The sequence below is a fragment of the Trachemys scripta genome, chromosome 6, assembly GCF_013100865.1.
Source record: "Trachemys scripta elegans isolate TJP31775 chromosome 6, CAS_Tse_1.0, whole genome shotgun sequence".
NCBI lineage: Eukaryota > Metazoa > Chordata > Testudines > Emydidae > Trachemys > Trachemys scripta.
Genome location: NC_048303.1, coordinates 90,841,524 through 90,860,353, shown reverse-complemented (window position 1 = coordinate 90,860,353; position 18,830 = coordinate 90,841,524). Strand labels below are relative to the sequence as shown.

The following is an 18,830-nucleotide window of genomic DNA, read 5'->3' as shown; positions in this document are numbered from 1 at the left end:
GTAGACAATCAGGCCCAGGCTGTAGTCCAGGCACTGAGACCCTCCCTGTCCCTTGCTGGGTTTCAAAGGCCAGCTCCAGCCCAAGCCAGAACATCTCCACTGTTATTTTTAAGCCTCACAGCCCGAGTTCTGCAAGCCTGAATCAATTGATCCGGGCTCTGTGACTGTGCCATAGGATTTTCTTTGCAATGTAGACACTATTCTTTCATTTAATTTGTATCCACAGGCTCAGATTTTCTGCAATGCCCCAAATAAGCAAGTCATGGTACCAATTATATATATATTAAATAAAGATTGGGGACCTTAATTGAACCACCAAAAGGAGCACATGCCTGAACAGAGTAACTGCACAACCACATTGATACAATTATCACACTTATTCGCCCAATCCCCTTCCTTTTGTGTCACTCAGTTTTAGATATGACAAAATGAGTGAGATTATAAACTCTCTGGGGAAAGGACGTGTCTTCCTGTTCACCTGTGTAGCACCTAGCATGGTAGTGTGTGATACAAAATAACTACTCTCTCTGTGCCTCTATTTCTCATATATACAAGAAAATACTTGCTTTTTTCCAATCCTTGTCCACTTTGTCTATTTAGACTGAACTCTTCAGGACAAGGACTTACTATATCGATACACAGCACCTAACATAGTGGGGCCAAGATCTTGGTTAGGACCTTTAAGTGCTGTAATACTATTATTATTAAATACTAATAACCACCTTGCTCTTTATTAGTGCAGTAAGGAATAGTAGGGATAGTTAAGTGCCCAAAGTTGGGCCTTTCCACCATTCACTGTTTCTTGCCCAAGGGCAAGAATATTTATAGGGAAATTTTCAGTGACTTGTTCTGTCCTGCAGCCATGACTCCTGTAATGAGACTTCCAGTGGCCCACTTCCTTCTACCACTGCTGTTGCCTCACTTCCCTATCTTGCTGCTTGGGGGATTTAGCCAAATGGGCTGATTCTGTATCCCATAGCACCCCTGTCCTGTATGCCACAAGCAACCCATCCTTCTCTCCTGCTCCCTGCCTGCTTGGTGCTAGTAGTCTGCTTCCCTTGGCTGTTGTATTGCTGTTTTGTTTACATTTGCTACTCTTATCTCCACAATTCAAGTCCCAGAGTTTCAACAGGTTTATAATAATTCTTAACACTATTCAACTATATTCAGTACATCTTCCTTTAGAAACCCTGGTGTCTATTAAATTACTCTCCCCACTGCAGTTTCACATTGGAGGACAGTTTCTGTTAAATTACTTCCCTCTCTGGGGCTCGCATGACATAGGTACAACTCCTAAATGAGAGAATTCCCTAATTGAAGGTTGATTTACATGAAAGTACATGGTATATAATTTTTAAATTGTCAGTGTAATTAATTTAAATTATACCACCACTGCACAATGATAAATCTGAAAAAGGAACTAAAGGTAAAAGGCAGTCGTTTTGCAGGCAGGACTCCCACTAATTTTAGTGAAATACTAGAAATTTCCTTATTTAAAAAAAACTCAAAATGATTCGAGTCAGCTTTGAGTCACGTTCATGCTCTAGGAATTTTTGACTACAAGAAAGCATTTGTTCTTCAGTCATACTTACTTATCATAAGTAACAACAATCTACACACAGGACCTTTTCCAATCCCATGCAAACACCTTTCCCATTCTCATGAAATAAAAACAGCCTTGATAGATTTCTATGAATCTTAAGCCAAACCACCTAAGGTTAGAGCATGTCGCATAGTGATATTTCCTCTCCTCGTCACATTTTAAAAGAGATGTTACAGCAGTGATAATTTTATTTTTATTATTTTGTTAGGTACTGGCTGTGTCCAGTTAACTTTACATCCAGTTAACTTTACAGTGGTTGCTGCTAAGGGAACATCCAGCTCTGGGTGGGTGCTGTATCAGTGGCACAGCACCCATTTTAATTGTTCTTTGCTGGGGGGGGGGGTGGAAAGAAGGAGGATAAATTCCCTGACTTTGCTGGTCATTTTTGAGGCAGCCACACTTTTGACATTTTTTCGTCTCATCTCACTGTTGTAACATAACTACTCCAAAATAAAGGTGTCTCCTTCGTTATTTTTAAAAGGCCCGAGCTGCATAATCCTACTGTTTCACCACCATTTGTAACTATGAGTAGCTGCATTCTAATATCCCAGATTTCAGACTGCACTCTAGCTACCAGCAAGGACACCCACCTGTTTGTGGTACTCTTAGATCTGGGACTGCAGTCCCTCATAAACCCCTTTCCCTTAGTACTGCTGGGTAGATGGACACTAGTACTTGGCTTTTCCTCTCCGGAGAACAAGATCACCTTTATTGTTATTGCTGCACATCTGCTGTGTTGGCAGCAAATGTGACTTCCAGACCTACAGGCCAAACCTAGTTCTAATTGCAATAAAACAATCTATCGCTTAAGAGCGGGAAGGAAGAAAACATTTACTCTTATCTTATCGATGCAGTTATAGGAAGCTGCAGGGAGTGGTGGGTCAGGAAAGGTACAAAAGTTTAGTGGCAAAGATATAGGGGCAGCTACAAAGGTTAAAGGTCAGCAGTAGCAAGAGGCTATGTCTGCCCTCTCATCTCAGAAAGCCATGTGTTACACAGTTCTATTCCTGGTCCTTGATCCATCCCTCTTCCCTGCCCCTTAGAATCACATCTCAACAGAACTCAATGAAACGATGGTGGTTACTCTTTACGATGACTAATATTTTTATACTGAACATGTAATTGCACTGCAGCTTTCTTGTGACGTAGGAATTACAATGAAACAATTGCAACATTGTTCTCCATATCAGTTTCACTTTCCAATATGCTGCACTGTTCAAAAGGGGGTTGGGAAATAGATTTCTTGTAACTGTTTTATGAATGGTGGCGATCACTGCTGGGCAGCTCGGCAGGAAATTCAATTAAAATCACTGTTTTTCTAGCTTAAAAGTTACTAAAATTATTTTCTTGCCCAGTTTTAATCCGAGCATCCTGTACACTGCTAAGCTGGGTAAGAGCATCTGAGATATTTGTTCATTTTTGCCACTCTTTGAAAATATCTCTGCTTACATTTTTAAGAGTGTTTGTTGATTCTGGGTGCCCAATTAGAGAAAATGTGGGCCTTACTTTCGGAAGTACTGAGCATCCATAACTCCAAGTGATGTCCTTGGGAGCTGAGGGTGGTCAACACCCTTAAAGAAAATAAGCACTCAGTCAGAGGTCACTTGTGAAAATATTGACCTTAATTTTAATATTCTGGGCTACATTTATTTACATAACCCATTCAGTGCTCCACATAAACAGAGAGGACCAGGTTCACTTTGGCTTCTATACCAGCTTCCACCGGTGTATCCCCCCCTCTCTGCTCTGCTAGGAGCCTGCAGATGACTAGCACAGCCCAAGAAGTGGTGGGTGATAGCAAGGGAGAGGGGACATAGCTATGGCAACTAAAGGATGTGGTAATTTAGTGCATTCACACTGCAGGCTCCCTCAGCAGGGTTTGTATGGTATCCATGGTGGAAGTTAAAGCCCTCACTCATCACCTTCCTTCACTTGAGTGCTTCCCCCCAGGGGTGCCGAGACCCAGGCTGACAAAGGGAGACAAATTACAACCACTATAAACCTGACCCACTCTGTTTAAGTGCAACTTTCAATCGGTTATGTAAAGCATTTGTTATAAAATGCAAAGCAGAAGGAACTGAAGATAAAGCTGAGGTGCAAAGTCTGATTTTAGTGTAAAGGTGGTCAGTAAATACATAATCTAGGTATTAGTAAATTCACTGCAACTGCCACAACACAGGCAATTAATGCTTTCCACATCTGCTTTGACTTCAGCCTTGCCTTTATTATTATTATACATACCCCACCATGGGCCAGTGGATTCCCCTTCAGAGTGGCAAGTGACAGGAGACTCCTGAAATCTGGTTTACCCTTCACTGGGGAGCAGATCTGGGAGCTGCTCTGTGGCTGGGAACATGCAGAAGTTCTATGCCCTAATCAGGGTCTGAGGCCTCCTCTATTGCCTGTTGTAACTCACACAAGAACCACAGCAGAGACCACAGAATCCTTGGAGCCGATCAGCAGAGATTGTAAACCCCAATGGATATTTCATGCAAGTGACGACCTCCTCAGGCACCCAGAAGATTGTGTGAGGTACCCAGCAGAAGTTCTAATCTAAGGCACTCTGCTATGGAGGGGTATGTCTACACTGCCACTAGAATCATGCCTCCCCACCTAGGCAGACAGACATACGCTAGTTCTGCTCAAGCTAGTGAACAAAAAACAGCACTGGATGTTGTGTCATGGACAGCAGCACGGGTTAGCTGCCAGAGTAGAAGCCCACCAGACTCACTAGGTCAGTACTCGGATGGCTAGCCTGTGCCACTGCCCATGCTGCAACATCCACACTGCGATATTTGGCACACTAGCTTGAGAAGAGCTTGTGTGTGTCTATCTACCCGGGCTGGGAGGCATCTTCCTACCTACAGAGTAGACATATCCTAAGCTCTTTTGATAAAGATTTCATAGCTATTTGACTCACAGAGCTTTCAGGCCCCAAATGGTGTCTCTGAAGCTTTTAGTTTCCTTAAAAATCATACTATCTGGTTTACAGAGCGTACAGAATCCATTAGCCATATCTGCATAGTTTGGGATCTTGAACTGAAGTTATTCAATTTCTTCAGTTTAAAAACTGTGTATTGTGAAGTTTCTGTATTTCTTTAGCCAAATTATTTGATTAGAGAGATTGCAAATCCCTCCGGTTATATCTAGAATATTTATAAACCCAGCAAAACCAATCAAGAAGTTTATAAATTCAGCCAAAACGTAAAATAGGTCCCAGAGATTCTAATGTGTGTGGTGAATAACTCCAAAATGAACAAACTGTCTAAAAACTAGGGCCGTCAAACAAAAACCAAAAATATTGTGATTAATCAGGAGAGTAAAAAATAGTCACAATTAATCACAGTTTTAAATCACACTGTAAACAGAATACCAATTTAAATTTATTACAAATATTTTTTAATGTTCTTCTACATTTTCAAATATATTGATTTCAATTACAACACAGAATACAAAGTGTACAGTGCTGACTATTATTTATTATAAATATTTTTACTAGCTGTGGGAAAGAATCACAAAATAAACATAGAAACTAAAGTACATAGTAACTAATCAGAAAACACTGTAATTTTATTTTAAGAAGTGGGCAGCATTATCTCCTGTAAATGTAAACAAACTTGTTTGTCTTAGCGATTGGCTGAACAAGAAGTAAGACTGAGTGCAGTTATGTAAAAAAAAAAAAATTCTACATTTTCAAGCTGCACTTTCCCAATGGAGACTGCACTACAGAACTTGTATGAAGTGAACTGAAAAATACTATTTCTTTTTATAGTGAAAATATTTGTAATAAATAATAAAGGGAGCACTGTACACTTATGGGTCACTGGATTTTACATCACAAGTAGAAATTTTCCATGCATCATATTCCTTTTTTGTATGTATTTTATAAATATGACTAAACCTCACTGCCTATTACTCAGAGATGAATAAACACAGGAAATAAACTATTAAGAAGCAAAATACAATATCTAAGGGACAAGCTTCATTTGTGTGTCTTATAAATAACTTTGCTTTTTAAATATTAGGTGCCAAATTCAGCCCTTGTGTAAAGCAGGTGCAACTCCATTGACTTCAGTAGAGTTGCACCAGAACTGAATGTGGCCGTAATGGTTTGGTTTTATTTTTGTCATCTGAACATTACTAAATCTTCAAATGTTACGGTATGTGTCTGCAAGGAGTCTGTCTGCTGGGTTAGACTCCTACAAAGCCATTTCAGGTCCAGATTCAGCAAAGCATTTAAGCACATATGTACTTTCCTTAATCAGCACTTTAGTAAAGTACTATAAATTGTTAGTACTGGGGCAGAGGCACCCCAGTTAGACAGACAGTTGTGTTGTGGGGGGTGCGGGTGTCACTTTGGGAGAGAACAGCTTTAAAATCCTGCTGAGGCTCTACAGGAGCCCAGCCAAACATGGCTGGCCGGGAGAGTTGAACTAGCACATCTCTGGGCCAGGACTGCCCACTTTTGAAGTTGTGCCACCAGTTCTGGGCCTGCGATGGAACAGGGGTTGCAAGTAGCTTGCACTGCTGCACTCTAGCTCTAGGCAGATTTACTCTTGTGAACTGTCATCACCCTGGAGCAAATCTGGCCTGTTGACAATATTAAGGGAAAAAAGCATGAAATCTTACCAATCCAAAAACAGACCTCCAAATCCCAGAAACTTATGCAACTACAACCTCAAGCACCCTTTGACAATGCATTCCTTAAATTAATATGAAGAATTCCCTGCAGAATAACTAGTGTGTTAGGTAGTGCATGTTAAGATTCTAAATCACAAAAATACTTGGACATCTCTGTACTTTTCCTACCTAAGAACATATTGACAGCAACAATTTAAAAGTCAGCTTTCAGTTCTTCCATAAAACAAAAAACAAAAAAAATCTGCGGATGTCCCAATGCCTCCTTTTATCTCTACTGGTCCACTGGAGATTTTCTAGTCATGACTGGTGTCATTTTGCACTAGGACAACATATGTGAGTTGCCAACAAAACTGGATCAATCTGATATTGTATGTATACTTCTTTCAAAAAATTAGTTCTAGAATATACACCTGTCAATCTCTGGGCACATTTTCGATCATTAAAAATTAGCTGCAAAGAACTGCAAGAGGCAGCCACAAAGCATTGTGGGACTGGGGTCATGGCAAGAAACTGGCTAGTTTTGGGATTGGGAGGACAGGGAAAGATTGGGAACCTCTGAGGTAAGGGCATGAGTCCAGACAGAATAGGTACAGCAAAACAAACACAGGTGAGTTGTGGCCAGTAGAGGTTACACTCCTCATGGAAGAAGTACTAATTTCATAAACTGAAGTATTCTCTCTCCACCTACCGTACCTCTCTATTGGAAGTACTATAGTCTCTTCGTTTACCGGAGCCAAGAACCCATCCTTTTTCTGTACCCCTGCCTCAAACACCCATCAGTATTCAATCCTTGAGGGACGCTAATACAAACAACAAAAAAGTCACATCTATAAACTGCCTGTTGCTTCTAAGGAAAGAAAAGGGTCTGGAATTTTAAAGCCACCCACATAGTGTGAGTGTGGCTGCCAAGGAAAGGAAGAATTAAAATGGAATGTTTAAAAATCCTCCTGGACTTTACCAGTGTTACAGCAAAACTGCAAACATGGAAAAATTATCATTTATTATTGGTATTGCAGGAACTTTTATAGGCCAGAGCTAAGCTGTACTATGCGCTGTACAAACACATAAAGGGAGGGACCGTCCCTGCTGTATAGAACAGTGTTAGCAACCAAAAGGGGAGAACTGAATCCAGTAGCCAAGAATTTGTTCACTTTAAAGATACTGATTTTTTTCTACATTAAATTTATATTTTAGTTTTAATTTTAAAAAGCTTATTGTGGGTACCATCATTGCTAATAAGACTCTCGCTTAATGTCACCCACACGGAAAATCAAGGAGAGGAAGCAGCAGTAAGGAAGGTACCATATGTTGATGTAGCACCTAAACAACAGTCTCTGTTGCACTGTGCTACAAATACTGTGTTAATCTCTATAGTGGTTATTGTAAGAAAGAATTAAAGGCATTAAGTTATCTATTAAACAAAATTACCTAAAAATCCATACAAAACAAAACCCACACCTTTGGCAAAATATTAAGGAGGGTTAATTTGTAGTCAAGAGACACAGTACAAACATTTGAAGCATTTGAGAACTTACTGTACTAGATTCTTGGACAATAGTGTTTTTAGCAACAGAGATATCTCTGTTGCTAGGAGCCAAGAATTTCCCATGCTATAGCAAGGTGTGTATTTAAGAAGAGATGTTAATATTCAGTAGTCACACTTACTGGGTATAGGAACTTGGTATACTTTTACAAAAGAGAAAGGACTCAGAAGTGAACAATGGCATTTATTTTGTTTGTTTTGCTTCTTTGGCCTATTTGGTTGAATGTTTGACTTACAGCAAGTACAAAGTTGAGGGAGAGGGAGATTTGTTTTCTTCTACTTTGAAGGCTCCACATTAGGAATGCGGAGTATTAAACTTTCATGCACTAGAGTCTAAAAAAGACAAAGCTGTAGAATCGATATACTGTACTAAACAATCTTACAAAAGGAAGGTTACTGGTCACATTTACCTTTTTATATGTTTTCTCCTCATTTTGTTTTCCAGCAGGGGCATCTCCATTTTCAGAAACAGATGACATCTAAGACATAGAAAAACAAGTATTTTTTTAAACCATAAATACTAATTTGTTATCCCCTACTTGCTAAATTCTGATTTTTAGAGAGGACAGTAGTAAGTTGTTAAATTGTATAAAGACTCTCAAAAAATTGTTAATTTAGGGTTTCTTTGAACACTGATTTAAGTTAGAGGCTAAAAGGAGCTCAAGATTGCACTGACCTTTCCTGCTGACATCCCGCACTACTAACTCATGCCTAATTTGCCATCCACTCTCACCCATATATGTTATGTTTTTTGTAAAACTTTCAACCATGTTTCTAATCTCTCTAGGTCCTTCTGTATTATTTCTTTCCTTACTAATATCTGTAACTCTTTCCTAGTTAGTATCCTCAGTGGATATTCAGTAACATTCTTTTTACCCCCTCTTCCAGATTATTAAAGAAATGTTAAATGAACCCAGACCTAGCAGCATGACCAACTGTAGTGTTGCACCTAGATATCTGATAAGCGATCACTTGTCACCACCCTTTGGTTATGGACCTTCAGCAACTTTCAAACCCACCTGTCAGTTTTTATATTCAAGCCAACTTGAATACATTTTTCTTAGTGTCGAAGTTTAGATAGATTGTAAGCTCTTTGGGGCAGGGACTGTCTTTTTGTTCTGGTTTTGTACAGCACCTAGCACAACAGGGGCTCCCAGGCAGGACCATAATACAGATAATAAATAGTAAATAAGATTTGGAGAACAAGACTGCCCGGACATACTATCAGACTTTTTTTTACTGGAATCCAATTAAATGACATCTTCTGCATACCCCCTTTCCCCTCCTTTAGTCCCTCAACACAATCATCTGAAAGATGGATTCCCCCCCCCCCCCAAAAAAAAAACACAAAAACATGCAGTTCCCTTTGTTTCTTATATTTGGATCATTTTATAAATTCAATGGGGTGGCTAAGTTAATGTCACCATTTGAGACAAGTACATTCTCAGACCTAGCAGTGTTTAAGAGCTAGACTCTCCATCATTCTCCAAGATTATACTTCAAACTTGTTTGTACAAGACTACAGATGTAGAAGTCAAAGTTTGACTTCTCAACAGATTCTGTACAACAAGCTTGATATATCCAATAACAGGTGTAAACCATGAGGATTGTGCTTGGGATCTAGATTTGTGATGGCATATCCTGCATGCCCAAGAGACCCAAGACTGTGGCTAAGTTGACACACTGTCCCCAAAGTTGCAAGGTGATGTTTGACATTGTACCTGCTAATTGCAGTAAAGCAACACCAGTTCAAGAATAAATCATATTCCCCCACCAAGATCACCTGCAAGTATAGATGCCAAGAAAAGGAAGAATTAAAATGGCAAGTTTTAAATCCTGCTACATTTACATATTAGTGTTAGAATGAAGATACACATACCTTTCTGAACTAAATTGCAAGTCATCTGGAGCGGAGAGTGACAGTCAACCCATTCATTGATGCTGTCAATTTTTCCAGGTCCCTGTTAACACAAAAATCATTCAGCATTATGTAATCTGAGTTTAACGTCTGTTAGATATTGTTTAATGTTTCATGTAGAAAGGAATTTTTACTTTCTGAGTAGGTTAGAGCTTTGAAAGAAGCAGGGCAATACAAGATCTTTCTCAAATGGTTTGATTATTAATGTATATTTAATAAAACTAGCTTTTGCTACACTGAATAAAATCAATATGGTCATCCTTTCTGAGTTCTAACTTGCCTTTGCCCTAGATACAATGCTACTGTGTCATGGTCGTCCTTATTGTAAAACATTTATGTAGGGCCATAAATTTTCATGGCATTGTACAGAACAGAATTAAGACACGTTCTGTGCCCTGAAGAGTTTGTAAAGTGAACACCCAACCCCCTACAACCTTTACTCACTTGAGTAATCCATACTGAAGTCAGCAGGACTACTTGCATGAGTGAGGGTTTGCAGGACAGGGCAATGAATAGTAAATATATAATTAACTTTACTTCAGAAGGAACTCAATCAGCAGTTACTATACAAAGCATTCTAACCTGTATATGATTAAGCTCTCGTAATTATGTAATATTACTGGTAGTCTGGGAAAGACTAGCTTTTTATTGGTAAATGTCAATTTCACCCTACACACGGAAACCCATGAAAATATTTCCACTGATAATTACTGAAATTTACAGATAGGCAAAGACAGACAAATGCTTCCTGAAAACTGAGTTTGATTTAAGGATATTTACTTTTTATATTTGGACATGTGATGTTGACAATTTGTGTTCTAATAATTTTAAAGCTTTAACTTTTTGAATCTCAGTGTCTACAGTCATTAAATAATTGTCTGACCTCATCCATAATTTCCCACAACTGTGAAAATTTAAATAGAATTTTTTTTTTTTTAAAAAGCTTAAAATAAAAACCATTATTTATCAAAATTATATAAAAAAAGATAAAAATTGGAGGTCTGCCAAACTTAATTATAGAATAAATTCTGCTTGCTTTCCTCACATGAGTAGTCCCATTGACTTCAAGCAGAATTACTTTCTTGAATAAATAAGGTACATGGGTGCCATTTGGTACCTCTTTGGAAGTGTGCGTGTGCGCGCCTCTCCCTCTCCCCTCTAGTAAAATTATACCCATAAGATGGTAGTTCAATTTTGGTTTTCCCCTTCCTCTCCCCCATGAACACATTTGACTTTTCTCTTGCAATCAGTGTAAACATCTCCTTATACATAGCTACACACTTAGAAGTAATTTTTCCTGGAAGGAAAGCCTATCCTTAACTTTTTAAGACGTTTTCATAAAGCAGCAAAAACTTTTCCTCTTGGAATGGCTAAAGAATTGTAGTCCCCACAGATCAAATATGGCTTGTGTCAAATCTACATCTTTGGAAAATTAGTTTCTCCATTAAGAGCTAAAAAAAATTGTTACTCAAATCCTCTGAGAAGGACAAACCTTTCTAATATCACCCACCAGCATTTTATCATGCATCACAAGTTTCATTTTGCCCTTTAAGTCTTCACAAGCAACTAATATCTTCATTATTAATGTTATTACTTGGCCATATCCTCCCACCACGCAGAACTCCCACTCAAGTCAGACAGAGCCATTTAAAGTAGGTTTCATTTGTTCAGAAATGTACATACATGTCAACTATTTTATAACAATATTAGGCAGCTTCATCTACACTTACATTTCTACCCACAGTGGTACTAGACATGTTTCTCTAGAAAAACGCTACCATGGTTTCAAATTCCACCAGAAAGACAGCCTAACTGCTACTGGTTACTTTAAGATTAAAGCTCCTCAGAACACAAACAAAAAAGAGCAAGATCCTATTCCTCCCAGCATTAACCTGAGATAGGATCAGACCAACTCAAAGAAAGTCAAACATCAATACAGCATAGGAATTTCCTCCCAATAAATGTTAGCTGAAGAAAACATTCATGCCGGATGTGGAAGAAAAGCCTGTTTGTGCCCAGTATAGCCAGATAAATTATTCAAGAACATTTAATCCATGTGAAAAATATGCCCCTGTAATGTTGCCAAGGTTAGGGAGACAGATGGTGATCTCCTGACTATAGTAACAATTGAACATGCAACTTAAATTTCTATGAAGAAAGTAGAACTTGGCTATTTGTGCTAGTTTCTTCCATTTTCTAAAGCTGGTTGGCCCAGATAGAACCATTACTATTCTTGGTCCCAGGCTTGTGGGGAGCCAAGCACCCTTAACTCCTTTGAATTTAATGGGAATTTATAGTGCTCAGCATCTTGAAGAATCAGGCCTCTATTAGCTGTAAAGAATATGATTAGGTTAATTCACTGAACTAATTTGTTATGCAAAACATCCTTATCTCTTTATTCTTTAGAGACCTGTGGTGCCATTTTGGTACTGAGGTGCTTTGCAGAATATGTATTTTGCTGTAATTGTTTCATTTCTACAAAAATACATAGTGCATTTATAGTGCAGGGACATTATATCCCCAGAGTGTTTGGAATGTATTCACAGGCTACACTACACCTCTGATTCTTAAAATCCACTACTACCCTTCCATTTGAAACAGAAGGAAGTTCCTGGAGAACTACAGTATTTGATCCTAGCATGGGCCAGGCAGTTCTAGGTACATACGGCACACTGAGATAAAAGGAGTTTAGGAAGCTTTTAAGACCCAGAATTACTTCATGACTCAGTATTAGACCAGGCTATTTATAAAAGTCTTCATTGTGGCTCCTCAGGCACAGTCCCACTTGAGGGCATGGGGGAAGCATGCTATTCCCCAACAGTAATTTTAGGAAGCATTTTTCCAGACATCTGCAGAGTACTGTCCCTGGCTTTAGGGTCCCCCACCCATGAATCCAAAACTGAAGGAAGAGGTTCAGCTCCCAGAATTTAAATCCTTCACTACTGAAGGCCCTTGGATTCAAAGTTTCAGTTCAGGCACATCAAATTTTAAACAAATAATAATAGGTTTTTAAAAAATTCTGAGATTTTTTAAGTTATTCTTTTAAATTAAAAAAAATCATTTTTATTGCAACCATTTGTGTTTTAGGATTTACTTCACATCACTGGAAAACTTAGACTCCTACACCTTCTAATGTTACAAAACTCTAGTTGCAATTCCAGTGACCTCAGAGATAATAGCACTCTGCACTTTCTCCCTGAAAATACACTGGATGATTTCTGTTAGACTCCCCCACTGAGTCAAAGAAAAAAAAAAAATCCAGTCATGTTGTAACAGTCCCTTTTAAGGGTACGTCTGCACACAAACAGCCGCCCAAGGCAGTGAGTCTCAAAGACAGGGTCTACAGACTCAGGTTTGTGCTATGGCACTAAAAATAACTGTATTGACATTTGGGCTTTGGCTGGAGCACAGGCTCTGAAGTCCAGGGCCCAAGATCCCAAGCTCAAACGTCTACACAGCTACTTTTAGCACTGCAGTGCAAGCTTGGGTCTGTACCCCCAAGTTCTGCTGTGTAGACGTTCCCTAGGCAGCTGGAGAGTTGAGGACAACACTGATACAATAATCTCCACGGGTATATTAGAAATAGGAGTTTAATAGTAAGGGGATAGAGCGAATGTGGGCTTCCCAGAGTTTACGAGCAATGGGTATGCAAGTGTGTGTTCAGGAAGAGCTCCAGTGCTGTTAATTTTAATCTACCATAAAGTTGAAGCAGAATTTTGTGTTTTTATTGAGTGAACAGGATGAATGGGGAGAAAGTCACACACAATATTAATAAAGAATAGACAGTTTCCCTGTTCAGTTTTGTATTACTGCCTGCATAGAGTGTAAAAGTTGTTAAAGAAACAAAACAGGAAAGGTAAGAGCCTCTCAGGTACACAGCTTCACAGGAGTTAACACAACAAAGGCTTGGCAATCAATTGGGTAGAGAACTTGCTTAGCTGACTCCAACCAGGCTACAAGGTTTTACTTTTCTCAAGGCTAAGGCCTTGTGTACACAACAAAACTATATGGGCAGAACATCCAGCAGAGACACAGCTTATGACGACTGAAGGAGCTTCTCTGCCAGCACAGTAATACCACATCCCTGAAAGACATTAGCTCAGCCAACTTGTCAGCATAGCTGTGTCTACACTGGGGGTTTTGTCAGCACAGCTGTTCTGGTTAGCCTAGGGGTTTCTTCTGCACGCCTGACTGACATAGCTATGCTGCTAAAACTTTGTAGTGTAGACTTGGCCTAAGCCTGGGATCAAAAGGAGATCTAAAACCTCCAAAGAGGATAGAAAAGGGAGTGTGTGGGGGGTGTCAGATGAGCTGAAAGGCTGGCCAGAATGTGTCAGTGAAACGGCTGACAGTTTGAGACAGACCGGGAGCATGCTGCTGCATTATACACTGTTTCTTCCTGCCAGGGATGGAGTTAGCCAGGCTGAGGGGGAGTTATGTGAAAGACAGACCCACATGACTAGGTCTTTTGTTTTACCCTGTGTTCTACCTGTTTTATACCTTTGAGTAATGAATAAATTGTACTTGGTTTTGAAGAAGCTGTTTCTGTATCACTGCACATGTGTGCTGTCACAGGCCCTTAGAGCAGTGGTGGCCAACCTGTGGCTCCAGAGCCACATGCGTCTCTTCAGAAGTTAATATGCGGTTCTTTGTATAGGCACCGACTCCAGGGCTGGAGCTGTAGGCGCCAACTTTCCAATGTGCCGGAGGGTGCTCACTGCTCAACCTCTGGCTCTGCCACAGACCCTGCCCCCACTCCACCCCTTCCCTGAGCCTGCTGTGCCCTTGCTCCTCCCGCCTCACCCCCAGAGCCTCCTGCACGCCATGAAATAACTGATCGGGAGGTGCGGGGAGGGAGGGGAAGGTGCTGATTGGCAGGGCTGCCAGTGGGTGGGAGGCGCTGGGAGTGGGGGAAGCTGATGGGGGGGCTGCTGACATATTACTGTGGCTCTTTGGCAATGTACATTGGTAAATTCTGGCTCCTTCTAAGGCTCAGGTTGACCACCCCTGCCCTAGAGCAGTGGTCTCCAACGTGGGGTGCGCGCACCCCAGGGGGTGCACAAGAGGATCCTTGGGGGTACGCAGCAGAAGGAACTTTTTTTGTTGTTGTTTTGGCAGTTCGGGCGGGAGTCGGAGCGGCCTTTTTTTTTTTCCCCCTTTCTATTTTGGTTCGGCAAAAATGGTAGAGCCGGCGCGGCAGGGGGTGCGTGCTCAAAATTTTTTAACTGATAGGGGTGCGCAATCAAAAAAGTTTGGAGACCACTGCCCTCGAGTATAAAGCTTGCAGTTGCCAAACACCATTGGACATGCTAAAGTAGTCATGGTTGATAGACCAAGACCTAGATTACAGCCTGTTGGATAAGAGTGGGCAAATTGCAGAACTCCACCCCAGGAGAGGTGGACTTGAGGCCTGACACTAGCGGGGGGCAGGGCACTAGGTAAGACTCAAGAAGGGACAGCAGTACAGCTAGCCTAGTAACTGTGAGAGTACATACACCCGAATACATACAGCCAAAGCTTAGAGCTAAAAGATTGTTTATATACGTACTTAAGTTTCTTGGTCTGGCTAATGAAAACAAGCACTATTACTTTAGTCCATTTCAGCTCAGATTTAAGTCAACAGCAAAACTCCCACTGACTTCAATTACCCCCAAAAAATATATACATATATTTTATTTGGTTCTTGCCGGTTGCCTCTGTTAGTACACTCAGCTAATACTTAGTTTTGTTTTCTTACCATTGCCGAATGTGAAAAAAAAAAATATTTCTCATTATCTTCAGTTCACTAACTTTCTATGAGAAAAGAACCTGGTTTCTATTTAATTTATAAACAAAAAGCATGCTATTTAATTGGCATATTCCACAGATAAGCAATGTTGCCTTTCACAGCTATTGCTAGCATGGGTTGGTACTAACCAACTTTTGTGGGGGGTTTTGTCAGCTGTTTGCACATGTACACCACCTGACTTGCACTTTTTCCCTGATGAGTACCAAATCTAGGAAGAACACATTAAAATGAAAGAGTACCACTATTTTTCATCTCTTATAATAATTATAGGTAAGTGAAGTCAGAGCAGTATCCACTTTGAAAATAAAGTGATACAAACAGATATCTTTTTTTTGTTTTTAACACTAGATGTCAATGTCCATATAGTATAGTCATTGGTTTCATATAAATGCCATAGACAACTACATACATACAGAAGTATCTCTGAGACAGAATTTGGAACAGATAACTCTGAAATCTCATGAAACACTGGACGGGACTGTTTTTGAACAATTTGACCATCATCATACAATACATCAGAATTAATCCAGAAATCCTGTTCTCATACTTTTGTGCATTTCAGGTAAACTTATTTACTAGCAGTAGCTACTTTCTAATCACTTCTAATCTTTTCATAAATACTTTCCCCCAGGGGCATTCAGGATCCTGAAACTGGCCTGTTGCCTGTCTGGAATAAAACACAAGAATTCACACTAAAAGAATTCAATACTAGTCACAAGACAAACAGATTATCATTTTAATCAGCTAGCACTAACAACAAAAGGTTTCAACATGCAAGATTTGTGCTTCTCATTTCTTAAGTGTGGCCATTTGCCAAACCAGCCTGCACAGATTCTACAGGCAACATTTCAAAGTGAAAACTTCAGCCTGCTTACTGTTATATACTGTATTTATTGGCTCTATTAGAAGGAATTATTGTCATGGTAAGACTGCATGTTAAGTGCTTTTAGGTCAGTCACAGTAATTTCAAAGTCACAAAAATGTCAGCTTTATAACTATGAAACTTCTCTTATTGAACTTTGGCAAGAAACATTTTCAACTGTAATATTTTCAGCTCAGTCCTACTTTTAGATATGCTGCCAGTCATCGTGTAGCTTTGTCAAGTCAGTTACTGGATTGTCCAGATGATTTTTCAGATCTACAATACACATCTATTGGATTTAACAGCAAGATGCTGCCCTAGACTTCCAGGTTTCATGTCCAAGTGTCACTATCTAAAATACGAATTCTTTGTGCTTGGGTGTATAGGGTAACAAAAAAAAAAAAAAAATGTTTATGAATAAATGGAAAGTATCTATATTCATCCATTCATTAGCCAAAAGGACATCTACGTACCCCTTTGCAAACACTTCAGCTCAGTGGAATTCTGCTTCCTTACCTGATAACATTGATGGGATTAAAAATATATAGCACAGTTTTGAGTTAAGAACAGCTATCACTTTGGGCTACTATTCTCTTATGACACATTATATTCGCAGAATTTTGGCATGGGTAACTGAACATACGGTATGACTACCCACAGATTTTTCGTTTCTTTGCATCTCTATTCATTGGTTCAAAGGCTGCCTATTAGAAATGTTGTCAAAACTTGGGAGGATTAAAATGTAACTAATTCTTGAACTATAAAGGTTATGCTTCTCTCAAAAATAAGTAACTATATCTCCACACTATAAGCCATCACACAGTAGAAAACAAATCAGTCTGCTTCTAAATGTCCCTGGGAATGGGAACAGAAACTGAAAGAGACCTTTGTGTTTTTTTCTTTACAGTCTACACATTACACTAATTTCTGAACTTCCCAAAAGTAGCTCAATTTCTAATATTAAATGGGGCACCTGCCCTAAATTTTCAGTGCTTTTTAAAATTAACAGTATTCCCAGAGAGAAATGAAATGTTAACTGCCTTGTATAGTTCTTTTCTCTCTCTTTTTTTTATGCTTACTATACTATGTAAAGCTTAACTGTCCATGTTCTGATTTAGTGGGCCAAACTCACTAGTGATGTGTAAGCAGGTAGAAGTTATGTCAGTCAGCAGATGTAAGTGGATGAAAGGGAATTTAAATTTGTTTAACTCACACACCTGGGACCCAAAGAGGGCGGAAGGGGTAGCAAGAAAACCAACTAACAGAAGGTGGTAAGACGATTTATGTTAGAGTAGACCACAAACACCATCTTCTAGCACCTCAGCATATAACTCCTTTAGGCCCTGATCCTGCAGTGAGTTCTGCACAAGTGAACCCCGGTGCAGGGACCCAATAGGGTCAATGGGGCTGTACCTGGACCCAATGGTGTACCCACACAGAGCTCTCTGTAGGATGAGAGCCTTAGAGTCCCTCAGACCTACATACAATCCCTTACCAGAACATAACACACCACCTCAGGACTTGGCCCTGTGCATAATGTATTTATAAGTCTTCAGTTTCAGTATTTATCTTTCACTAAAACTAACATCAATAAATAGGGATATGCTCACAGAAGCCCCTTGTTCAAGTTCTGCCACAAAACTGAAGAGGTTTACAGTAACTTCTCTGCTTCTGAAGGAACTGCCCCAACCTTTGGACACTGCTGAATCCTCTCTGCCAGGAATACCTTATCCTTTGGGTGCATAAACAGAAGTCTGAAGAGCCAATTATTTGTCTTCGGAATGCACTAGCTTCAGGACAAAGCATAAATAAATAGTTCCAGCGAGTGCACTCAATACAGTATCATTGGCTGGCATGTGGTATTGCTACCCTCCTGGGGAGTAGTTATAGAAACAGATTTGTTTTAATGCAAAAACAATAGGCTTCCCCCAACCCCCTCTCCTCCTTTTTGCATCACCTCTGCTCCCTCAAGTGCTTGGGGTCTAACACAAGTTAAGCGGGGATATTTGTGGGGGATCGCTTGTTGAAATATTGGCAGCACATCACTTGGGTGTGGAAGGCAAAGTGTAGCAGGACCACACGGGGGAAAAGAGCTGTACAAAGCACTTGAGCTCTTTACACAACATTGTGCAATGGAACCTGCTTTCACCCTGGTATGCAGCAGGCAGTCTGGGTCTCTGTGTTCAGCAGCATGCAAGGGGCAATGACACTGCACCCCACATTCTTCAGTGATATTAGTATGATATAATTATACCATAATTATGATGAACAGGAGTACTTGTGGCACTTCGGATGCATCCGAAGAAGTGGGCTGTAGTCCACGAAAGCTTATGCTCTAATAAATTTGTTAGTCTCTAAGGTGTCACAAGTACTCCTGTTCTTTTTGCGGATACAGACTAACACGGCTGCTACTCTGAAACCTGTCATAATTATGATGTATTTTATGCACGATAAGGCATGCAAGTTGTCATTGGA

General features: G+C 39.9%; 1 protein-coding gene across 1 annotated transcript in view; it reads right to left on the bottom strand.

Annotated features, from left to right (window-relative positions):
- PIP5K1B (phosphatidylinositol-4-phosphate 5-kinase type 1 beta) overlaps positions 1 to 18,830 on the bottom strand; it is a 166,826-nt gene that overhangs the window by 101,674 nt on the left and 46,322 nt on the right. The window contains exons 2-3 of the mRNA XM_034773731.1: positions 9,667 to 9,748; positions 8,198 to 8,266 (exon numbers count right to left, since the gene is read on the bottom strand). Coding sequence (XP_034629622.1) covers positions 8,198 to 8,266 — 69 coding nt within the window. The 5' untranslated portion in view covers positions 9,667 to 9,748. The remainder of the gene's footprint in view (positions 1 to 8,197; positions 8,267 to 9,666; positions 9,749 to 18,830) is intronic.